Source organism: Nicotiana attenuata, unplaced genomic scaffold (genome assembly GCF_001879085.1).
Source record: "Nicotiana attenuata strain UT unplaced genomic scaffold, NIATTr2, whole genome shotgun sequence".
In the NCBI taxonomy this organism is placed as follows: Eukaryota; Viridiplantae; Streptophyta; class Magnoliopsida; order Solanales; family Solanaceae; genus Nicotiana; species Nicotiana attenuata.
In genome coordinates, this window is record NW_017675531.1 from 11081 (window position 1) to 35637 (window position 24557).

The 24557-nt window shown below is 38.6% G+C and overlaps 4 protein-coding genes across 4 annotated transcripts; 3 read left to right on the forward strand and 1 right to left on the reverse strand.

The window, feature by feature from the left end:
* The first annotated feature begins 308 nt into the window (after positions 1–308).
* Positions 309–841, forward strand: LOC109220168 (uncharacterized mitochondrial protein AtMg00860-like). The gene is made up of 2 exons (XM_019384631.1): positions 309–384; positions 522–841. Exons 1-2 carry the CDS (start codon positions 309–311, stop codon positions 839–841), a joined length of 396 nt encoding a protein of 131 aa, XP_019240176.1.
* A 3370-nt stretch (positions 842–4211) lies between these two features.
* On the forward strand, positions 4212–6499 carry LOC109220169 (1-aminocyclopropane-1-carboxylate oxidase homolog 1-like). Its single transcript, XM_019384632.1, has 3 exons — positions 4212–4847; positions 5433–5754; positions 6040–6499. Exons 1-3 carry the CDS (start codon positions 4327–4329, stop codon positions 6289–6291), a joined length of 1095 nt encoding a protein of 364 aa, XP_019240177.1. The 5' UTR covers positions 4212–4326; the 3' UTR covers positions 6292–6499.
* A 4279-nt stretch (positions 6500–10778) lies between these two features.
* LOC109220170 (1-aminocyclopropane-1-carboxylate oxidase homolog 1-like) lies at positions 10779–12838 on the forward strand. Its single transcript, XM_019384633.1, has 3 exons — positions 10779–11404; positions 12050–12371; positions 12474–12838. Exons 1-3 carry the CDS (start codon positions 10887–10889, stop codon positions 12723–12725), a joined length of 1092 nt encoding a protein of 363 aa, XP_019240178.1. The 5' UTR covers positions 10779–10886; the 3' UTR covers positions 12726–12838.
* A 166-nt stretch (positions 12839–13004) lies between these two features.
* On the reverse strand, positions 13005–22366 carry LOC109220171 (transcription factor bHLH104-like). The gene is made up of 5 exons (XM_019384634.1): positions 22160–22366; positions 21672–21710; positions 14089–14166; positions 13526–13688; positions 13005–13318 (listed from the first exon to the last, which is right to left on the reverse strand). The coding sequence occupies exons 1-5, from the start codon at positions 22270–22272 to the stop codon at positions 13070–13072; spliced, it is 642 nt and encodes a 213-aa protein (XP_019240179.1). The 5' UTR covers positions 22273–22366; the 3' UTR covers positions 13005–13069.
* Positions 22367–24557: the final 2191 nt, after the last annotated feature.

Here is a 24557-nt window from a genome sequence, read left to right on the forward strand (position 1 = left end):
ACCATTGAAAAGATGGTCAAGGAAATGATGGAATCCCAGATCATTGTTGCTAGTACATCCCCTTTTGCGTCTCCAGTTAACTTGGTTAAAAGAAGGATTCAACTTGGCATTTTTGTGCGGATTATAGGAGATTAAATGATATAACCATAAAAAATAAATACCCAATTCCAGTCGTGGAATACCTTTTAGATGAATTAAATGGAGCCCAAGTTTTCTCAAAAATTAGATTTAAGGTCCGGATATCATCAAATTTGCATGAGGCCGGGAGATGAATACAAGACTGCATTCCGCACTCACCATTCAAGGTAATGCCATTTGGACTTACGAATGCCCCAGCCATGTTCCAGGCCTCAATGCATGAAGTTTTTGGGCCTTGTTTAAGAGGTTTGTTCCTGTATTTTTCGATGATATCCTTGTTTACAGTGTCAGCTTGGCAGACCATTTACAGCATTTAGAATAAGTGTTTAAGGTCCTAAGAGCTAATCAGTTGTTTGTAAAGTTGTCAAAGTGTAATTTTGCAGAAGCCCAAGTAAAGTACTTGGGCCATATTATCTCTGGAAAGGGTGTGAGCACAGATCCAGCTAAGGTCGCGACGATGCTGAATTGGCCTTATCCCACAATAGTCAAGGAATTACGCGGGTTCCTTGGGCTTACGAGATATTATAGAAGGTTCATTGAAAGGTTTGAAATCATAAGCAAACCCTTAACTAACCTTCTTAAAAAGGGTGGATTTTACTGGAATGAGCAAGCAGCAGCTGCATTCGATGAGCTCAAGAATGCCGTGGTTCGAGCCTTAGTATTAGCTCTACCGGATTTTTCAATTCCCTTTGTTGTGGAGTAGACTCTAGTGGTACGAGTGTGGGTGATGTGCTCATGCAAAAGAACAAAGCTATTGCTTTCCTCAGTCAAGCGTTAAGCCCAAAACTGCCCTCTACTTATGAGAAAGAACTGATTGTCTTGCTATTACCAGTGGAGAAGTGGAGTCACTACTTGCAGCCCAATCATTTTATCATTCGCACCGATCACTTCAGTCTCAAATTTTTGAGATATCAAAGGATTACCACTGGCCTTCAACACAAAGGTGCTTCTAAACTCATGAAATTAAGTTATGAGATTCAATACAGAAAAGGGGTCGAAAATGTGGTGGTGGATACATTATCTCAGAGGTTTGATGCCAAAGATTCAGTGGTGGAATGCAATGGGTTGACTACTATACAACCAAAGTGCGCCAATGATATAATCGACAATTATGAGAATCATCAAGAAGCTCAACAAATTTTATCTCAGTTATTGGTAGATGCAAATACAACTGTGCAAAATGGATTGATTCGAGTTAACGGAAAAATCTTTGTATGATGTAAGGGTCAACTAAGATACAAACTTATTAATCAAATGAATTCTTCTCCTTGGGGTGGACATTCAGGCATTCTGGGAACTCAACAGAGGTTAAGAGCTGTCTTCTTTTGCCTAGGATGCTAACTGATGTTAAAGAAAAGGTCCAAAGTTGTGAAATTTATCAAAGGAATAAGGGAGAGCATGTTCCTTACCCAGGGCTTCTACAACCATTGCATATTCCAATAGGGCATGGGAACACTTAACCATGGATTTCATCGAAAGGCTGCCAAGATCACACGGGAAGGATACTATTTTAGTTGTAATTGACACATACATTAAATATGGTCACTTGTACTCATTGACTCACCCTTACAATGCTTCCCAGGTGACACAAGTTTTCTAGGACCACATTTGTAAACTCCACGGAGTTTAGAGCTTGATCTTGTTTGACAGAGACCCCATATTCACGAGTTTATTTTGGAGAGAACTTTTCAAGGGCCTACAAGTGGAACAAAGACTCAGTTCAGCTTACCACCCACAGTCCGATGGACAATCAGAAAGATTGAATCAATGCATAGAAGCTTACCTACGATGTATGACAGGGCATAAGCCTAAGGACTGGAGTAAATGGCATCCTATGGCTGAATATTAGTATAACGCTAACTATCAGTCAACCATAGGGATGACCTTTTTCAAAGCATTGTATGGCCATGATCCACCCTTGCCATCCTTTGAGCTCGTTTTACGATCCAAGTTAGAATCTGTTGATTAGTGGTTGAAGGAGAGACAATTAATCAACAAAATCCTCAAGGACAACTTAACAAAGGCACATAATCGAATGAAACAGTATGCCGACGCCAAAAGAATTGAAAGGGACTTTGCAGTTGGGCATATGGTGTTCCGAAAGTTGCAACCTTATAGACAAATGTCAGTCGCATTGAGGAGGAATCTGAAGCTATCAGCCATATATTTTGGTCCTTATGAGGTGATTCAAAAATTGGGCCCCGTGGCCTATGAGCTCAAATTTGTCGGTGACTTTAAAGATTCATAATGTATTTCATGTCTTACAGCTGAAGAAAAAGGTCGACGACAAGATTATACCTTCTAAAGAGCCTCCATTTTGCTCTAATGATGGACAAATATTAGCTGACCCTATTGCAATACTGGAAAGGAAATTGGTCGAGAAAGGTAATAAGGCTGTGGTGCAAGTACTGGTCCAATGGGCAAATTTGTCGAAGGAGGAAGCTACTTGGGAAGATTATGCTTTCCTGAAATCTCAGTTCCCTGAGATGGATCTGTAAGGGCAGGGACGGTGGCTCGTTCTGGAAGGAGAGTGGGATGTTACGAATTGTAATTGTGACATTTGATTCTCGGCATTGGGTCGGGTCATTTCTATTCGCTTGGGCCGAGTAGACATCTCATTAGTCTAGTTTCTTTAGTCCATTAATGTTAAGTCCATAAACTAGTTCTTTATCCTATTCCCTAACGGCTAAGGCCACAACTGAGGACATGTGTCCTCACTAGTATTAGGTTGTTATATGGACAGTTGTATCCAAGCTTGTCCTTTAGGGGTCGTTTGGTTGGAAAGCAGTTATCCCGAGACTAATTATTCCGGGATTAGTTATCCCGAGATTAGTTATTTCATCCTCCTATGGGGATAAAAAAATACTAAAATTTTCGGATAACTAATCCCGGGATTAATTATACTGCACTTTTCTACCAACCAAACACGGGATAAACTCTTCTTACATTTAGTCCCGTGATTATTTATTCCGTATCCCTCATACTAAATGAGCCCTTAGTATTTAGGTAGTGCATCTTCATTGTAAATTCTCATCTGATGAATTAATAATTTTATCGTTTGTTTTCATTTTCTTTTCTTTTCTTAGTTCTTAGCTCCCATATTCTAAATTAGTAGCTTAAACGCTGCACTTTAGGCCACCAATATTGTTGAGTCGCCCCGTTCATAGCATCTGCCAATAGGATACATCAGTTGCCAAGATTGAATTTCAGAAGTCTACATCAAATACTGCATTCTAAGAATTTGGAAATATAATACATCTATATAATATAGTCGGTAGGTGAAAAAGACTTCTTTTTTTTTTTCTTTTTTTTTTTGTGAAAAAGACTTCTCAGATAAGGATCATAAGATTATTCATCAATATTGTCAAATTTACTTCCCTCTCCATGCGATAAGTTCAAGTTTTCTTTGCTTTTGACTTTTTGGATTTGATTCTTATTTGTCTTTTTTGAGTTTTTTTCCTTACCAAGACGTCACCAAGACCAAGTCTCGAATGAGTTTTGTTTTTATATAATAATAAGACTGTTTCTGTTAAAAAGAATTACTCAGCTTCCAATATTAATTTAATATAAACTAATTAATTTGACCCAATATAGGAAGTTACATATGAGTAAAATATTGTAAAGTTCATTTTATTTTTATGGTTTAACATTCGATTTTATGATTTATGATTTAATATTCGTTTGTTTTTTTAATAATATAATTTGCCATTTTTGAAATTTTAATATATATATATATATATATATACTAATATTTGAGATTCTCTCACATTTTTGTTTGACTTAAACATTGTTATACGCTAAAAATATATGTTACACGTCGTCGAACTAAGGTAAAAGAACCCTGGTATGTATAGGAATTTACATTTTGCCTTTCAACGTCCTAAAATAATACTAGTAGTGTACCATTGGGAGTGTAAAAATTTCCCATCTAACTATAAAATTTAAAGTAGTTTTTATTAAGATAAGTTATCCGCTGAAGATCTTTTAATCTAGTGTCTAAATGAATAATTAAAAGTCAACATCATATCCACCTAAACTTATAGGTGACCATTTGCGATATTAGAGATTTGAACTTTTGAATATTGGTCCCATACTTTTGACTTTACACAATAAAACTCTCTTCTCATTTAGTAGTACTTCCTATCTCTCCTATTTGAGCATTGATATCTCTAGCAGAAAAAAAAGAAAATGGTTGTCACAGGTGAACATAGCTATGATAGGACAAGTGAATTAATAGCTTTTGATAGTACAAAAGCTGGTGTTAAAGGGCTAGTAGATGCAGGAGTTGAAAAGGTTCCAAGAATTTTCTATACACCAGAAGATGCATATACTGTGGCATCTAATGATCCTGAAAAATCTCAAATCAATATTCCTGTTATAGACTTAGATGGCATCAATAAAGATCCAATTAAACGTAGCGCGATAGTTGAAAAAATCCGTGATGCATCTCAAGTGTGGGGTTTCTTTCAAATAGTCAATCATGGAATTCCAGAAAGTGTGTTGGAAGAAATGTTGAATGGTGTTAGGAGGTTTTATGAGCAAGATACTGAGGTGAAGAAACGATGGTATACGCGGGACACCTCGAAAAGAGTGGTGTATAATAGCAATTTTGATCTGTTTGGAGCTGCATCAGCTAATTGGAGGGATACTACTTACTGCAGTATGGCTCCAGACCCTCCTACTGCTGATGAATTGCCTGAGGCGTGCAGGTATTTACTGGTTGAACTTTCACTTCCACTCATACTTTCGTGTAATTTATTTGAAAAATCAAAAGACGAATATAGTCAAATATAATCGCGCATCTAGAGAAATCATTAATTGAAGCAGCATATGGATCACTTTGAGTCAAAAATTCTTGTACCTTTTTTCTCATAGCATTTGTTATGTTTCTGTTCTCATACTTCTATCACGAAAATTGGAACCTCTATTGAGATAGAGTAACGCGTAATAGTCCCAAGTATACGGGAATCATGATAATACTCTATACTGAAATCTGCCCTCGAGGCTATAGGAGATTATCAGCAACAAGTTAACATACCCAGTGTGATCCCACAACTAGGGTCTCGGGATGGTGCAGACGCAGACCTTACCCCTACCTTTGTTGGGTAGAGAGACTGTCTCTGATGAACCCTCAACTCAAGAAAAGCATATTTCAATATAAATTTGAAAACTACAAGAGTAAAAAAGCTATGATGAAAAGAAGTTATGACAAGAAATTGTATAGGAGATTGTCAATTTAGCATTTTCGATATCTAAGAAAAATTTTATGAGCTTTTACATTATATTTCCTGCAGGGATATTCTGATTGAGTACTCGGAGCACATAAAGAAGCTAGGTTGTTCTTTATTCGAATTACTCTCTGAGGCGCTTGGCCTCAACCCGAGCTATCTGAATGACACTGGCTGTTCAGAAGGGCTTGCTGTTTTGTACCACTACTACCCAGCTTGCCCTGAGCCAGAACTAACTCTTGGAACTAGCAAGCATTCAGATAGCGACTTCTTCACAGTGCTGCTACAAGATAATAGTGGAGGCCTTCAGGTTCTTCATGACAATTACTGGGTTGATGTTCTTCCTCTCTCTGGAGCTCTTGTAGTAAATTTTGGTGAACTTTTACAGGTAAGCGATTTTATATATGAGTTTATTCTATTTACGAAGGAGAACCTTGGCGTAACTGGTAAAGTTGTTGCTAGGTTCGAGCTGGCAACAGTCTATTGTAGAAATGCAAGGTACGCTACGTACAATAGACTCTTGTAGTCCGGCCCTTCCCCGGACCATGCGCATAGCAAGAGCTTAGCGCACCTGGCTGCCTTTTATTCTATTTGTAACAGGGTTATAAGAAATGATTCATGAATTGACATATATTATGTTGTGCTAACTTCGTTTTGATGGAAAATTTTCCAGCTGATATCAAATGACAAGTTCAAGAGCATTGCACACAGAGTACTAGCAAGTCGGGTTGGTCCAAGAGTATCAGTAGCCTGTTTCTTTACCACTGGTCACTCTTTATCATCAAGAGTTTATGGACCAATTAAGGAGTTGTTATCAGAAGATAATCCCGCGAGGTATCGGGAAACTACTGTGAAGGATTTCTCAGTTCAGTATAATGCAACAGGCCTTGGAGGCAAATCTGCCTTAGTAGACTTCAGGATCTGAATTCATTTGTTAGTCAGTAACCATTAATTAGATCCTAAAATCAGTTATATGTAACAGTTCTGCTGGAGTAAAGCCATCTGATTGAGTTTTGTACTCTACACTTTGTGGCCTTGTTATTCCTAAAATTATGCTTCTTACGTCCATTCCGCGTTCTGAATATCTCAGTATGGATGCAACTGTGGTTTTTTTAAAGTATTTTACTAAAGGAGATTGAATGTTTATTTTTCTGCTTAGTTTGGATTTGCACCTACTGAATATGTCACTACCCAAACTGATGGGCCGCGACGGGTGCCCGAGTCCTGCCTGTCGAACACCCTGAGCATGCGTCTAAGATATAGAACTGAATAACATCTGGTAAATTACGAGAATAACATACATGAGGGGAACCTGCCCAAAATATGTACATATACGTGCGGAATACGTAGGGCGAGCCAACAAGGCTGCTATAGACAACTACATATCCAAAACTAGAAGCCGGCAAGGCCACATACTATCCAACTATACATACTGTCTACAGACCTCTAACAGAATATACAACTGTACAAGGACGGGCCTGGGCCCCGTCATACCCAAAAATATCGTACCAAAATCCAAAGCAGCTCCTGATCAAATGGAGCACGCCAACTCTCGCTGATCAAGGATCCTAAGAAGGGGGACCGTCAGCTTGTCTACCTGCACCTGCGGGCATGAAACGCAGACCCCGAGAAATAGGGCGTCAGTACGAATAATGTCTGAGTATGTAAGGCAAAAAACTCAGTATATACCAGACATAGATGAAACATGGAATAAAGAATTCCGACTGTAAGTCTAAATCACTTTGTAAATCCTGAAACAATATAATGTCATGCACGTGCATGTAAATGTCGTTTCATGCATAGGTATGGTGTTCATAACATCATCAAGCCTCTAAGGGCATCCCATCATATCATCTCAGCCACTGTGGGCAAAATTATCAACATGTACCAGCTGATCAGGTGGTGGTGCGTATATAACGTCGTAACCTTTTTCCATATCCCACATACATATATATACATATATACGCGTATATAACGCCATATGGTCATGGGTCAATGTAAATGAATGCAATGTATGAGAAGTACGTCAATAAAATCTTTCGGAGTGTCATAAGACCATTATGCATTTGATTAATATCATGAAGTAAACTTTATTAACTTACGTATTTTCTGAGACCCATGAATAGATGATAGAATAATAGGACACATGGGGAGTCAAGAACACAAGCATCTCTAGTATTTTTATGAATAGAGTCATTTATGGAAGTTGTGCATTTGCTCGTTTCGTCTGTATCGTATGGATCATGCCAAAAGGGAAGAAGGAATAGCCTTAACATACCTGAGTCGATTCTCTTGACAATCCCTCTAACACACGTTAATTGTGATGAAACACGTAACTGCGAGATCGAAATAGGGAACAATCCGTATGAAATGCTCAAAGCAATAACGTTGCTATTGCAAAATCATTTTTGTTGAAACTCTTTCTCAAGAGATTTAGAATCAATGTTATGTAATGGAAAGCTTGCTGAAACTCTTCTTAGGAGTTTAGGATTAACGTTACATGAAAATGGAAAGCTTGGTTGAAATGTTCCTTAAGAGATTAGAATATATTATTGAATTATAAATGTTATCTCTAATATTTGGGTAGGCCCCACACTCCAAGCTTGGTGTCACTTTTCTTTGTCAAAGTGTGACACCTTTCCACCTTATTTAGTAGTCATTAGATAGATAAGGAATGCTTGCCACGTTGGGGAGGGGTAAGTCTTATCCCACTCTTTAATTAATTACTCACATAATTAAGAATTATCTCAAATTACTTATGTACCCTACTATCATGGTCATGGGGGTACCTTGTATGGCACTAGTCTATAAACACCAGGTATTATGGCTCGGATCGTATTATATCCCAAATTGACCACCTTCGACGAAACTCATTTTCTTTGATTCGTTTACCCTTTAACCTTCATGGCACTTATTTTTCGCTTATTATAAATGGAATAAATGCTTATAATCTCAAGATAATCTCATTCCCGAGTCTATGTTGATTATCTGAAAACGGAACTTTAACGTATGAAAACGCTAACATCCTTCCCCCCTTAGAAACATTCGTCGTGGAATGTTTAACTCCCTGGGATCTATACAAACTTTGGCAGAATCGCCTTTGTAACAATATTACTACCAACTCTTCCCGTAGAAACTCAATAATTCAACGCCACATAGAACCACAATTATCAATAATGACAATAGCCTCAGACGACCAATGACAATGACTAACACAAGAATCCATACACATACCTTAAGGTTGTGATGTCTCAGTCAGATCCTGCTTTGGAAGAGGAAATAAGTGAGGATATCTAGACTTCATGTCTTCCTCGGCCTCCCAAGTCATTTCTTCCACATTGTTGTTTCTCCAAAGTACTTTCACCGAAGCTACGTCTTTAGTTCTCAATCTCTGAACCTGTCTGTCTAATATAGCAATGGGAGTTTCTTCATATGATAGTTGTTCTGTGACCTGAACGTCGTCAACTGACACGATTCTGGAAGGATCTCCGATACATTTACGGATCATAGACACATGAAAGAATGGATGTATAGACTCCAAGTCCGAAGGCAAGTCTAACTCATACGCTACCTGGCCTACATTGTGTATGATCCTATATGGTCCAATGTACCAAGGCCTAAGTTTTCCTTTCTTACCGAACCTCATAACGCCTTTCATCGGTGATACCTTTAGGAATACCTAATCGTCAACCTGAAACTCCAAGTCTCGCCGTCGATTATCCGCATAAGACTTCTGACGGCTTTGAGCTGCTAATAGCCTTTCCTGTATAAGCTAAATTTTCTCGATTGCCTGTTGTACCAATTGTTGTCCTACTAAAGTAGTTTCCCCAACATCGAACCACCCTATAGGCGACCTACACTTCCGTCCGTAAAGAGCTTTGTATGGAGCCATCTGAATACCGGAATGGTAGCTATTATTATATGCAAACTCAATAAGCGGCAGATGATCATCCCAGCTACCTGTGAAGTCTATCACACAAGCTCGTAACATATGCTCAAGTGTCTGAATAGTTCGCTCAGCATGTCCGTCTGTCTGGGGATGAAATGCTGTACTAAGACTTACCTGAGTCCCCAATCCTTTTTGGAAGGACCTCCAGAAGTTAGTTGTAAATTGAAATAATAGATACAGAGACACCATGCGTCGTACTATCTCCTTAATATAAAGCCTTGCATAATCCTCTACAGAATATGTAGTCCTAACGTGCAGAAAATGGGCTGATTTTGTAAGCCTATCAACAATCACCCATATAGAATCGAACTTACGCTGGGTACAAGGTAAACCTATGATGAAATCCATATTGATTACTTCCCACTTCCAAGACGGAATTGCAATAATCCACCGGGTTTTTGATGCTCAATTTTAACCTGCTAACAGTTAGGATACTAAGCATCAAACTCCGCTATATCCTTTTTCATTCCGCCCCACCAATATACTTCCCTGATATCATGATACATCTTTGTCGCTCCTGGATGGATAAAATAACGAGAATAGTGAGCTTCTCCCATAACCTGTCGACGCAGCCCTCCTACATTAGGGACATATAATCGTCCTCGATATTTGAGGACCCCATCTTGTGTAATTTCAAATGGTGTCTTCTCCTTCTGAGGGGTGGTATCCCTATAATGAACTAACACAGGATCCTCGTACTGCGTTCCTTTACTTCAGTTACTAAAGAGGATGTTGTCGTATCCTGAATAGTAATTCCAATATCACCTGAGTCCAGTAACCGAACTCCAAGACTAGCTAGCTGATGAATCTCATAGGCTATTCCCCTCTTTTCTGGCTGTTAATATGACAGGCTACCCATAGATCTACGGCTGAGGGCGGCTACCACGTTCGCCTTTCCCGGATGGTATAAAATATTAATGCCATAATCTTTAAGTAGCTCCAACCATCTCCTTTGACGTAAATTCAATTCCTTTTGCTTGAAGATATACGGGAGGCTCTTATGATCCGTACAAATATCAACATGAATGCCATACAAGTAGTGTCTCCACATCTTTAGTGCATGAATCACTGCGGCTAACTCTAAATCGTGGGTCGGATAATTCTTCTCGTGCTTTCTTAGTTGTCTAGAAGCATAAGCTACAACCTTACCCTGCTGCATCAGCACACAACCCAATCATTTAACTTATGCATTGTCAAATGATAAATTATGTTAGAAAACCCTAATATGCATAGGTATTTACCTTTTCCCTTTCCACGTCCTAAAATAACAGTAGTGTATCATTTGGAGTAACAATTTCCCATTTAACTGTAAAATATAAATTAATAGTAATTATTATGATAAACTATTATCTAAAGAACTTTAAATGTACTTTCATAATGAATTACGTATTAAAAGAAGTAGTAGTAGATTGATTATGGTGTACCATTTCCGATATGAGAGATTTGAACCTCACAATATTGGTCCCGTATTTCCACTTGATAGAATAAAACACCGGAGAAAGTCTTTTCTCATTTAGTAGTACAATTCCTATCTGATCTTCCGTTGGAACTTTGATTTCCCTAGCAAAAAAATGAAAATTGGTGAAAACGGCTATGACAGGACAAGTGAATTAATAGCTTTTGATAACACAAAAGCTGGTGTTAAAGGACTAGTTGATGCAGGAGTTACAAAAGTCCCAAGAATTTTCTATACACCAGAAGATGCATATTTTGTGGCATCCAATGATCCTGAGAAATCCCAATTCAACATTCCTGTTATAGACTTAGATGACATCAGTAAAGATCCAATTAAACGTAGCGCGATAGTTGAAAAAATCCGCGATGCATCTCAAGTGTGGGGTTTCTTTCAAGTGGTTAATCATGGAATCCCAAAAAGTGTTTTAGAAGAAATGTTGAATGGTGTTAGGAGGTTTTATGAGCAAGATACTGAAGTGAAGAAACGATGGTATACTCGTGACAACTCGAAAAGAGTGGTGCATAATAGTAATTTTGATCTGTTTGGAGCTGCATCAGCTAATTGGAGGGACACTACTAATTGCAGCATGGCTCCAAACCCTCCTACTGCTGATGAATTGCCAGAGGCTTGCAGGTAGGTATTTACTGGTCTAACTTTTACTTCCACTCATACTTTCTTGAATTTTTTTTTGAAAAGTCAAAACGCATAGTCACCGAGGATACCCATATATTGTGGTTAGAAAAAACAGTTATCCACTCATATTATAAACTAAAATATGAGTTGGATAATGAACTTTTTAAAAATGGATCAAATATGGATAAGATCCATATTATCCACTTAAAAAATAGATAATCATTGAGTGTAACATTTACATTTGCAAAGACTCAAATTAGGGGTTGCTCAAGTTTGAGAGATTAGGAATTCTTCCAAAAGTAATCATATGATTATCCGTTGGTTAACACTTTTTCTATCCCTATTAAATATGGGTCGAGTCAGATAATTTATCCGTTTTTACGTTACCCATTTTCGATCAAACTCATATCCAACCTGTTTGCTACCCCTACTTATATGCATCTCCTTGAAGCGGCAGACAGAACTTTGAATCTCATAATTATATCATTTCTGTACATCAGTACTGGAGTATGATTGCCCAGAAAATTTTGTCCGCTAGAAAATCATTTGTTACCTAATCTCTAGAATAAGTGTAAAGGAAATTGTCAATTTAGCATCTTGGATATCTAAGTAAAATTAATGAACTGATACATTATTTTCCTGCAGGGACATTCTGATTGAGTACTCGGAGCAAGTAAAGAAGTTGGGTCGTTCTTTATTTGAATTACTCTCTGAGGCGCTTGGCCTCAAGCCGAGCTATATGAATGACATTGGCTGTTCAGAAGGGCTTGCTGTTTTGTACCATTATTACCCGGCTTGCCCCGAGCCAGAACTAACTCTTGGAACTAGCAAGCATGAAGACAGTGACTTCCTCACATTACTGCTACAGGATCACATTGGAGGCCTTCAGGTTCTTCATGACAATTACTGGGTTGATGTTCCTCCTGTTTCTGGTGCTCTAGTAGTAAATATTGGTGATCTTTTACAGGTAAGTTACCTATGACGAATTATTCTCGTAATTGTATTCTTGAATAATATATATGGATAGAAGATGAAATGTGCTAACTTCGTTTTGTTGAAAAATTTCTAGCTCATATCAAATGACAAGTTCACGAGCGTTGCACACAGAGTTCTGGCAAGTCGTGTTGGTCCAAGAGTATCAGTGGCCTGTTTTTTCACCACCGGTCACTCATTATCATCGAGAGTTTATGGACCAATTAAGGAGTTGTTATCAGAAGATAATCCTGCGAGGTATAGGGAAACTACTGTGAAGGACTACACAGTTCACTATTATGCAACAGGGATTGGAGGCAAATCTGCCTTGTCAGATTTTAGGATCTGAACAAGGCAGAAACCATTTGTTAGTCTGTAACTGTCAGATCCTACAATCAGTTAAATGTAACACTTCTGCTGGACTTAGCTATAGAAATGGATCTGCAATGACTTTGATTTTTATTCTACAGTTAAAACTTCCATGCTAGATAATATGAGCAACAAAAACCAAAGATCAAATTGTGCTCAAACAAAAAATCCAATGTTGATCTAGTTTTGACCATTTGATCATACATGTAGTTGTGCTCAAACAAAAAAATCAAGATAATGGTGAAAATAGAACAAGGAGTAAGAAGGTGAAATAAGATTAGCAAGTTAGCCATATTTAAAGAATGAAATGGAAAATGCCAAAGATTAAGCAACAGGAGGCATGAATTCATGATCTTGAGATGTATCCTGGGAAGCTGGAGGTAGATACTGCCACATAGGCACAAAGCCATAACTAGGGAAAACTGCCATTTTATTTTGCGCCATCTGATATCCTGTTATATGGGTTGGGATAAAACTCGGTGGGAAATCAATTAAAGCTTTCAAATGCTGCTCTATCCTCCCCTTGTCTGCCTTCAACGAGAGTTTCTCTTCCCCAAGTTCAATCTTCTCTGCCTGTTCATGGGCGAAATAAAGATTGCGTACAATGCACTATCCAGCATAGATATGAATTGAAGTGTTCAAGATGCATTACTAGTTTTCATAAGATAGATTAGGGGTGTCCAGAGTTACTAGCAAGAATATAAGTGGCAAACTTTACCAGTTAAATTAACCTAGTTTTAACATCTTAGCATCACTAACATAGAAAACATCATATCTAACCTTTAGAGTTCTGATCTCTTCCAAAAGCTTTTGGTTCATCTCTTGGTATTCGTCGGATTCAGTCTTCAGTTGGTTTAGCATTCGAATGGCGTCGTCAAGTATGGCAATTTTGTCTGTTTTCACAGGTCTCCCAGGTTCCAACACGGAGCATAGCTCCGAGAACCTACATGAAGCATTAGTCGAGTTTCAAATAAATTTATTTAAATTCTAAAAAGGTTCACTTGAGTCGAACTCATTCTAAACCTAAAAAAACACATTCTGAAACTAATCAGCTAAGTAATTGATATGCCAAGAGAAGTTCCCTCTACATTTCACATTCACAGGTATAACCTAATAAAAATGAAATAGTCTTCAATTTTCTTTTGCACTCCTTCAGCCACATGTAGAAGAGGGCGGGAAGCATCAAGACTGACAAACCCCGTAAAAGTAATAATCTACTCAAAATTTATCAATAAACTATATTCCTGCTTTATAATATGTGGTATCAATGTGTAGAGGCAATCTATAAAAGAAACCATCTCTGAAGAAACATAAAAATAATAATCATCTAAGCATGACGGTACCTGTCATTCAATTTTTCTCTTCTTAGTCTCTCTCGGCAAGCTTTACTCCCCTGTTTGCTGCACGGATTGCTACGAGCCCTGTTTAAGAACCAAATAATCAGGGGCGGATGCACGCTTACCGAAGCGGTGTCACGCGACACCGCTTCGTCGGATTTTTTTTTACTAAATATATGTATTAATATTGTACGGAAACGGATAACTAGGAGAAAATAACACTACTTGATATAAGTTGTGTCTTGGCGTGTCGGTTATGTGTTTTATTTTTCTCTGAGGTCTGTTAGAATAGTCATGTAAATAGGAGTAAATAAATAACCCTAATCCAATATATATTAGGAGTAGGACATGTTATGTGTGTATATATATAGGGCTCATTGTAACATATGTTAATACATCAATAATATAATTTCTCCTGTGCTTTCTCACATGGTATCAGAGCTATCGTGAGATATTTATCGCTGTGCATAAATTCCAGCGACTCCGGGAAAGAAAAAAAAAAAACCCTTTTTTTCCGGACAAAACAGCAATGTCCGCAAGAAAAAACTCAATATCCGTCGGTGTTGTGCAAAAACCAACACCACCACGAGATAGATCAGCTTCCGGCGACCAAACCACAAAAATTTCTCCGGCAGAACCTCTCCCACGCGCCCTCACGCGCCGCCGGAAAATACTTTTCCGGCGAGTCTCCGTCGTCACGCGCCGGCGCGTGAGGCCTCTTCCGGCCATTTTTTGGCCGAGCTTCTTCAGGACAGCCTGGTCGCACAGCAATTCCGACCCTACCCATCCTGTTTTCGTTTGATTCCGACCACTTTGAGTTTTTCCGGCGACTACACTGATTTTTCCGGCAGCTACAGTACTTTTCCGGCAAACACAGTGTTTTCTTCATCTGTTTCAGAGAATTTTCAGTTGATTCTTTTTGTTATTTGGTGATAATCCAACCATGTCTTTGGGAGTCGATGCTTTCGGGTCTAGAAACCCGGGTTCTGGCAGTTCCGGTGTTATGATTACCTCAGAACCTTTAATGGGAGGTTCAAACTACTTAGATTGGGCTTCATCTGTCGAGTTGTGGTGTAAAGGTCAAGGAGTTCAAGATCATTTAACAAAAAAGGCTAGCGAAGGTGATGAAAAGGCCAAAACACAGTGGGAAAAGGTCGATGCTCCGTTATGTAGTATCCTGTGGCGATCTATTGATTCCAAGTTGATGCCCTTGTTCCGTCCATTCCAGACATGTTATTTAGTTTGGGAAAAGGCTCGTAATCTATACACTAATGACATATCTCGTTTCTATGATGTAATATCGCGAATGACAAGCTTGAAGAAACAGGAATTAGATATGTCTACTTACTTGGGACAAGTTCAGGCAGTCATGGAAGAATTTGAGACGTTGATGCCAGTTTCTGCTAGTATTGAAAAACAACAAGAGCAACGACAGAAGATGTTTCTAGTTCTTACACTCGCTGGACTCCCTAATGACCTTGATTCAGTACGTGACCAGATTTTGGCTAGTCCAACCGTCCCCACAGTTGATGAATTATTCTCTCGATTACTTCGCCTTGCTGCAGCACCTAGTCACCCAGTGAGCTCATCACAGACACTTGACTCATCTGTCCTCGTATCCCAATCAGTGGACAATCGGGCATCTCATACTATGGAGAATAGACGAGGAGGAGGTCGTTTTGGAAGATCTAGACCCAAGTGCTCCTATTGTCATAAACTTGGACACACTCGTGATGTATGCTATTCTTTACATGGCCGCCCAACCAAAAATGCTTATGTTGCTCAGACTGAGACTACAGGTAACCAGGGATTTTCTTTATCTGAAGGGGAGTATAATGAGTTCCTTCAGTATCGAGCAAGTAAGCAGACATCTCCACAAGTAGCTTCTGTTGCTCAGACTAATACTTCTGTTGCTGGTAATTCTTTTGCTTGTGTTTCCCAGTCTAGTCCTCCTGGACAATGGGTTGTGGACTCAGCCGCTTCTGATCATATCTCTGGTAATAAATCACTTTTGTCAAATATTGCGTATTCACAGTCTCTTCCCACTGTTACTTTAGCCAATGGGTCTCAAACCAAAGCAAAAGGAGTTGGACAAGCGAATCCCCTACCCTCTGTCACTCTAGATTCCGTTCTCTATGTCCCTGGCTGTCCTTTTAATCTTGCATCTGTTAGTCGTTTGACTCGTGCCCTCCATTGTGGTATATATTTTATTGATGATTCTTTTATTATGCAGGACCGCAGTACAGGGCAGACGATTGGAACAGGACTTGAATCAGAAGGGCTTTACTACCTTAACTCCCTAAAATCCTCCAAGGCATGTCTAGTTACAGATCCTCCGGACCTAATTCACAAACGTTTAGGACATCCAAGCTTATCCAAGCTTCAGAAGATGGTGCCTGGTTTGTCTAGTTTATCCACATTAGAGTGTGAGTCATGTCAGCTCGGGAAACATACCCGAGCCTCCTATCCTCGTAGTATTGAGAGTCACGCAGAGTCTATTTTTTCTTTAGTTCACTCTGATATATGGGGTCCTAGTAGAGTCAGTTCAACCTTGGGATTTCGTTATTTTGTTAGTTTTATTGATGATCATTCAAGATGTACTTGGATTTTCTTAATGAAAGATCGTTCTGAGTTGTTTTCTATATTCCAGAATTTTTGTGCTGAAATTAAAAATCAATTTGGTGTTTCCATTCGCACTTTTCGCAGTGATAATGCCTTAGAATATTTATCCTCTCAATTTCAGCAGTTTATGACTTCTCAAGGAATTATTCATCAGACCTCTTGTCCTTATACCCCTCAGCAAAATGGGGTTGCAGAGAGAAAGAATAGGCACATCATTGAGACTGCTCGCACACTTCTCATTGAATCTCATGTTCCGCTGCGTTTTTGGGGCGATGCAGTTCTCACAGCTTGTTATTTAGTTAATCGGATGCCTTCCTCTCCCATCCAGAATCAGATACCGTATGCAGTATTGTTTCCCCAATCACCCGTATACTCTGTTCCCCCTCGTGTTTTTGGGAGCACTTGTTTCGTTCATAACCTAGCCCCTGGGAAAGATAAGTTAGCTCCTCGTGCTCTCAAGTGTGTCTTCCTTGGTTATTCTCGTGTTCAGAAGGGATATCGTTGTTACTCACTTGATCTTCGTAGGTACTTTATGTCCTCTGACGTCACATTTTTTGAGTCTAAACCTTTCTTTACCTCTTCTGACCTTTCTGACCCCCTTGATATATCTGAGGTCTTACCTATACCGACCTTTAAGGAGTCTACTATAGCTCCTCCTTCACCTTCCGCCACAGAAGTCTTACCCGAGTCTCCTATAGCTCCTCCTTCACCTTCCGCTATAGAAGTCTTATCCATTCCAACCGTTGAGGAGTCTAGTGTGGCTCCTCCTAGACTCCCTGCCACAGGAACACCACTTTTGACATATCATCGTCGTCCGCGCCCAGCATCAGGTCCAGCTGATTCACGTCCTGCACCTGACCCTGCTAATACTGCGGACTTGTCTCCTCTTAATCAACCGATTGCACTTCGGAAAGGTATACGGGCCACCCTTAATCCTAATCCCCATTATGTCGGTTTGAGTTATCATCGTTTGTCATCACCCTATTATGCTTTTCTATCTTCTTTGTCCTCTGTTTCCATCCCTAAGTCTACAGGTGAAGCATTGTCTCATCCAGGATGGCGACAGGCTATGATTGACGAGATGTCTGCTTTACATACGAGTGGTACTTGGGAGCTCGTCCCTCTTCCTTCAGGTAAATCTACTGTTGGTTGTCGTTGGGTGTATGCAGTCAAGGTTGGTCCGGATGGTAAGGTTGATCGTCTTAAGGCTCGTCTTGTTGCCAAAGGATATACTCAGATATTTGGGCTCGATTACAGTGATACCTTCTCTCCTGTGGCTAAGATAGCATCAGTCCGCCTTTTTCTATCCATGGCTGCTGTTCGCCATTGGCCCCTCTATCAGCTGGACATTAAGAATGCTTTTTTACACGGTGACCTTGAGGATGAAGTTTATATGGAGCAACCACCTGGGTTTGTTGCTCAGGGGGAGTCTCGTGGCCTTGTATGTCGCTTGCGTCGGTCACTTTATGGTCTAAAGCAGTCTCCTCGAGCCTGGTTTGGTAAGTTCAGCACAGTTATTCGAGAATTTGGCATGATTCAGAGTGAAGCTGATCACTCTGTATTCTATCGGCATTCTGCCTCGAGTCTCTGTATTTATCTGGTGGTCTATGTTGACGACATTGTTATTACCGGCAATGACCAGGATGGTATTACTAAATTGAAGCAACATCTCTTGCAACACTTTCAGACTAAGGATCTGGGCAAACTAAAGTATTTTCTGGGTATTGAGGTCGCTCAGTCTAGCTCAGGTGTTGTGATCTCACAACGAAAGTATGCCTTAGATATTCTTGAAGAGACAGGAATGACAGGTTGTAGACCGGTTGACACTCCGATGGATCCGAATTCTAAACTTATGCCAGGACAGGGGGAGCCTCTTAGCGATCCTGCAAGATATAGACGGTTGGTTGGTAAATTAAATTACCTTACAGTGACAAGACCTGACATTTCCTTTTCTGTGAGTGTTGTGAGTCAGTTTATGGATTCTCCGTGTGATAGTCATTGGGATGCAGTTGTTCGCATTCTTCGGTATATAAAATCAGCTCCAGGCAAAGGTTTATTGTTTGAGGGTCGAGGCCATGAGCAGATCGTTGGATACTCAGATGCTGATTGGGCAGGATCACCTTCTGATAGACGTTCTACGTCTGGATATTGTGTCTTGGTAAGAGGAAATTTGGTGTCCTGGAAGAGCAAGAAACAGAATGTGGTTGCTCGGTCTAGTGCAGAAGCAGAATATCGAGCGATGGCTATGGCGACATGTGAGCTAATTTGGATCAAACAGTTGCTCAAGGAGTTGAAATTTGGTGAGATTGGTCAGATGGGACTTGTGTGTGATAATCAAGCTGCTCTTCATATTGCGTCAAATCCAGTGTTCCATGAGAGAACTAAACACATTGAGATTGACTGTCACTTTGTTAGAGAAAAGATACTCTCGGGAGATATTGCTACAAAGTTTGTGAAGTCGAATGATCAGCTTGCAGATATTTTCACCAAGTCCCTCACTGGTCCTCGTATTAACTACATATGTAACAAGCTCGGTACATATGATTTATATGCACCAGCTTGAGGGGGAGTGTTAGAATAGTCATGTAAATAGGAGTAAATAAATAACCTTAATCCAATATATATTAGGAGTAGGACATGTTATGTGTGTGTATATATAGGGCTCATTGTAACATATGTTAATACATCAATAATATCATTTCTCCTGTGCTTTCTCACAAGGTCAAAGGTTCAAACCTCAACTAGCACATTTTTCTTTTGCAAATATTTGAGAGAGCCTTTGTGGTTAAAAATTGTGATGAAGTAGAATTGAACTCAGGACCTTTTCTCATTGACTATTTAGATAAGCAAATTCTCTCTTCCTTTGCATATTTATATCTATGTGATTGTGTATTAATATTTGAATTGTATGTAATAAATGAGGACATATCAAATTTTTGGTGTATTGCTTTCTAAGTGTTGTGGTGATGAAAGACATTGTTTGTGTCTCTTCAAATATTTTGTCCTATTTAGGTTTATTTTCACTGAGGAATTTTTGTCAATTTATTAATTATTATAACTTATGATTATATGCTTATCATAAAATAAATTATATTTATCATAAAGATTATCTTATCTAAGCACAGTTGTATTTAAAATAAAATGACAAATAGAATATTTTGAATTTGAATTGATCTGGAATCTAAAATTTTAAAGAAATTACGCCCTTATAAGTATAAACAGTTCTAAGGTTATTCAAGTCATTTTAACAGAAAAAGAGCTTATCAGCACTTTTTATCAAATACTGCAATAACTTATTATCAATTTCAGCACTTGTACCCAAACACGTAACTGCTTATTTATTAAGAGGGTGTTTGGCTAAGCTTATAAGCTAGTCAAACTAGCTTATAAACATTTTTCGGCTTATCTATGCGTTTGGTAAAGTTAAAAGTGCTTATAAGTAAAAAATAAGCCAAAAGCCATAAGCTGGTCACCCCCAGCTTATGAATTTTTAGCTTATAAGCATTTTAAGTTTGACCAAGATTTTTACTATTTTATCCTTAAAATATTCTGTTTTAGAACAAAACTCCTACATCGATACTCACTGTCTCAAGTATTTTTTTCAACCTAATCCCTACCCCCCCCCCCCCCCCCTTCAATTCTGCAATTCTCGTTGACTATTTAAGATAAGCAAATTCTCTATTCCTTTGCATATTTATATCTATATGATTGTGTATTAATCTTTGAACTGTATGTAATAAATAAGGACATATCAATTTTTTTGTGAATTGCTTTCTAAGTGTTGTGACGATGAAGATAGTGTTTGTTTCTCTTCAAATATTTTGTCCTATTTAGGTTTATTTTTTACTGAGAACTTTTGTCAATTTATTAATTATTATAAGCTATGATTATATGCTTATCATAAAATAAATTACGTTAATCGTAAAAATTATCTTATCTAAGCACAATTGTATTTAAAATAGAATGACAAATAGAATATTTTGTATTTGAATCGATCTGGAATCTAAAATTTTAAAGAAATTACGCCCTTATAAGTGTAAAAAGTTCTAAGGTTATTTAAGTCAATTTGATAGAAAAATAGCTTATCAGCACTTTTTTATCAAATATTGCAGCAACTTATTATCAATACTTATCAGCTACTTCAAATCAGCTAATCCAAACGGGCTCTAAATCCTTTTACAGGTCAACTAACATCCACTTTGTGGAGAAGAAATATCAAGCATAAATAAGAGATAAAGTTCCTTTACATAGAGTGCTCATATATAAGGAGTAATATTTACTGAAAGGCAGTTCTCACAAGAGAGAGGCACTATACTAGTATACAGTTAGCTTTTAGTGCTAATTCAGATATCAGAATTGATTCCTATAGTAAAACTGCATATTCAGTGAGACTTTCTTTACAAGCGTCTACGCGGAGGGTAGCAATTGACCAAATGCAGAAGAGACTATCCACTTGTTGCAAATTGGCCCTTCAGCTTATTAACTTTAAGAAACTGAACAGTAAATGTTACCCAAGTACACGTTTACTCAAGTGTAACTACTTTGGCCACTGAATAAGATTCAACTACTTAACTTTTTTTCATTAAAATAGGTGCGGAAGGTGGAAAAGGTTGGTTTTTAATCAATCTATAACTCCAATCAGTTATATAGCGGCATGATATAAGTCATAACTATCAAAAGCCAAAGCTAAAAGGACAACTGATAGAGTTCATTCAGGGTAATACGGAGAATTCCTATCGAATTAGACTGCATTATCATAATTGACTAAGTGAAAGAAATTACTAATAAAAAGTATGCTTTTGCTTATTATATACTGAAGCTCTTAAACTAAGTCAACTCAACTTCACGGTTTTACTCTGAACTTACACCCTCAAGATCATCACACCAAAGCTTGACCATCTCAAGAACAAAAGAAGGTAAATAGAAAGAAACAAGAAATACTGCAGTCAGATAAGTTGAATAAATACCTCTTCCTAGAGCATTCTGTTTCAAGTTCTGTGACATTCCTGCAACCAACAATCAACAAGATAAGGAAAGCATTTTTTTTGTTGATATAAGTAACAAATAATGAAACTCAAAAGGATATATATATATATCTATTCGATATGCCTTTGTTACAAATGGTTTTTGCAAAAAAAAAAAAAAAAAGAAACACTTCCTCAAAAAATTGAAGCAAACGGCACATACTTTGTTAGAAACAGACATACCAAGTCTTTAATGGTGAAAATAATGAATTTACAGAACTAATTCAGGTCTTCCCTATCAAAAGAAAAATAAGTCATAAACTTTCTTCGCTCTAACAAAAAAAAAATTCAGTGTAATTTCAAGAGTGGGGACGTTACCCCTACCATCAAGATGTTACCCAGTATCCTAGACAACTTTACTTCTCAAAAATATCTAAGTAACAGTCAATTAACACGGTTCAGTTAATGATTAACGGTATAAATCAAAATACCTCTGGTTCAGCGTATGATCGTTCCAGTAGAAATCAAAAGGAGGTTCATCTAAGAAACTGTTAATATCGATTAGGTCCCAATTGTCATCTCGAAATGAATCCAATTGATCCATCTCGAAAACAAGTCGAATACTAAAAAGTCCAAATTATATAAATAACTAGGTACATAGAAGATAAGGTAAACTATTAAAAGCGTATCTTTCTGTAATGAACATGACAATGAGTGACGATACTACAGCAAAAAACGAGGAGTTAGTTTAGAAGAGGAGTCATTAGAGTAACAATTCTTGTTGACACGTGTAATACTGACTTGACTAAATTATCGGTGTCGCCGCAATTTCCACTGTGATTTTGATATGATGATGACAGTCCCTGGTAGGGGTGGCGGGTGGCAAATGGGAAGGTTGGGTTGAATTTGGGCAGGTCAAGATGGGTTACGTCAATAAATGGGTTATTGCCCAACCCAGCCCAAAGTGTATTTGGGTTAAGATGGGCTGGGTCAAGATGGGCTAAACAATGGGTCATAACCCAACCCGCTCAACTTGACCCATGTTTTAGAATCATGCTTATATTGCATAAAAAAAAGCTTTTACCTTAAAATATGTATGTTGACAAATATTTCATGGGTGGAGTTGGGAGGGGGGGGGGGGGAATTTGGGGTGGGTGGATGGTGCAGAAAAACGAAAAAAATATAAAACAGAAAATTAAAATTATAAAAAAAAAGTAAAACAAAAAAATAGAGTTGGTTTTGCGGGGTGGGCGGTGCAGAAAAATAAAAAATTGAATATACAAAAAAAAAAGNAGACTAAATTGTGCACTGCCGAAGGTCGAGCAGCACGAACCATAGATGCATCTATTACCCCGCTCGCGAATCAACCATGCGACGCGGTCACATGTATTTAAACATATCAACAGACAGACAATGACATATAACTGGAGAGAAATTACTCAATGCATTATCATCTTCCCTTTTTAAACACCAAGAATGGTCATGTTACTCTTAATTAATCTCATTTATCATAATCACCCCGGTTAAACAATATAAATTAATCATAGAGTTGCAACGATACCACATAAAGCATGCTTTTGGGTCCTAAACTACCCGAACTTAGCACAATAATAGCTACGCACGGACTCTCGTCACCTAGTGCGTACGTATCCCCCGCATTTAATAACAAATTATTAGATTACATCACCTATGGGGACAATTCCCTCTTACAAGGTTAGATAGGAGACTCACCTCGCTCCAATGTGCACTTCCAATACCAAGAATGAGCTCGAACCCTCAAATTGGAGCCGAACGATTCAAAACTAGATAAACGAGGTAGGAACTAGTCAATATAAGCTTACAATATCATATTCTAACTATTTAAGCAATTTCCCACCCCTAAACACAATTTTCCTAAAATCCGACCCCGGGCCCACGTGCCCGGATTCCTAAATTTTTCAAGGGAAGTTGTTCTTCATAACCCAAGGATCAATAATATATGATTTCTAATTCATTTCATAACAAATTTCGTGGTCAAATTCAACTCTTGTCAAAACCCTAGGTTTTTGCTCTAACCTCATGATTTCACCTTAATACTAGTGTTTAATCTACCTAAGACATAAGTATTAAACTAGAAATAGGTAGAACAAACTTACCTCAAGATGCTAGGTGAAGGTCTTCTCCCAAAAGCCCTAAAACCACCCAACGGAGGAGTGAAAAATGGCAAAAATGGACTTAGAACCCGTAATAAATGAACTCACTGCTTCAGCGATTTCCGCATCTGCGGTCCCGCATCTGCGAGGAAATGGCCGTATCAGCGATCAGTGGCCAAAAGGGTTGGGGCCGCTTCTGCGGCCTTGGAGCCACTTCTGCAGAGCCGCTTCTGCGGTTTGGCCTAGCCTTTCCTGGGCCGCATCTGTGATAGATGGACCGTATCTGCGGTCTCGCACCTGCGGTCCACCAACCGCAGGTGCGGTTATGACAGAAGCAGCAGCTTCAGCACTTCTCAAAATTTTCCACTTCACTCGAGCCTCGTCCGATTGACGCTCGGGGTTCCCGGGCCCCGCCTGAACATACCGACAAGTCTGAAATCACAAAACGGACCTACTCGAACCTTCGGAACGCCCGAAACAACGCTAAATCTAAGAATCACCCCCTAAAACCAATTGAATCAAACTTATGAACTTCAAGTTCTTAATTTTTTCTCTAATGGGCCAAAACGCCCTTAACTACGCGGATTGACACCAAATTTTGCGGGCAAGTCTTAAATGTTATATTGGACCTGTACTGGGTTTCGGAACCAACATACGAGCCCGATACCAACGTGATCAATCATTAATTAGTTTCTTTAAATCCATAGAATTTCAGTTTAACAATTTCTAATAAAAATTCATTACTCGGGCTAGGAAC

Bases quoted from the DNA above. Each gene is read 5' to 3' on its own strand.
- LOC109220168 (XM_019384631.1), top strand. From the start codon at position 309: ATGCCATTTGGACTTACGAATGCCCCAGCCATGTTCCAGGCCTCAATG. The intron at 385-521 runs GTTTGTTCCTGT...GTAATTTTGCAG, and splicing joins TTTTGGGCCTTGTTTAAGAG to AAGCCCAAGTAAAGTACTTG.
- LOC109220169 (XM_019384632.1), top strand. From the start codon at position 4,327: ATGGTTGTCACAGGTGAACATAGCTATGATAGGACAAGTGAATTAATA. The intron at 4,848-5,432 runs GTATTTACTGGT...TATTTCCTGCAG, and splicing joins GAATTGCCTGAGGCGTGCAG to GGATATTCTGATTGAGTACT. The intron at 5,755-6,039 runs GTAAGCGATTTT...AAAATTTTCCAG, and splicing joins ATTTTGGTGAACTTTTACAG to CTGATATCAAATGACAAGTT.
- LOC109220170 (XM_019384633.1), top strand. From the start codon at position 10,887: ATGAAAATTGGTGAAAACGGCTATGACAGGACAAGTGAATTAATAGCT. The intron at 11,405-12,049 runs GTAGGTATTTAC...ATTTTCCTGCAG, and splicing joins GAATTGCCAGAGGCTTGCAG to GGACATTCTGATTGAGTACT. The intron at 12,372-12,473 runs GTAAGTTACCTA...AAAAATTTCTAG, and splicing joins ATATTGGTGATCTTTTACAG to CTCATATCAAATGACAAGTT.
- LOC109220171 (XM_019384634.1), bottom strand. From the start codon at position 22,272: ATGGATCAATTGGATTCATTTCGAGATGACAATTGGGACCTAATCGAT. The intron at 21,711-22,159 runs GTATTTTGATTT...TGTTGGTTGCAG, and splicing joins GATCATACGCTGAACCAGAG to GAATGTCACAGAACTTGAAA. The intron at 14,167-21,671 runs GTATTTATTCAA...GTTCTTAAACAG, and splicing joins ACAGAATGCTCTAGGAAGAG to GGCTCGTAGCAATCCGTGCA.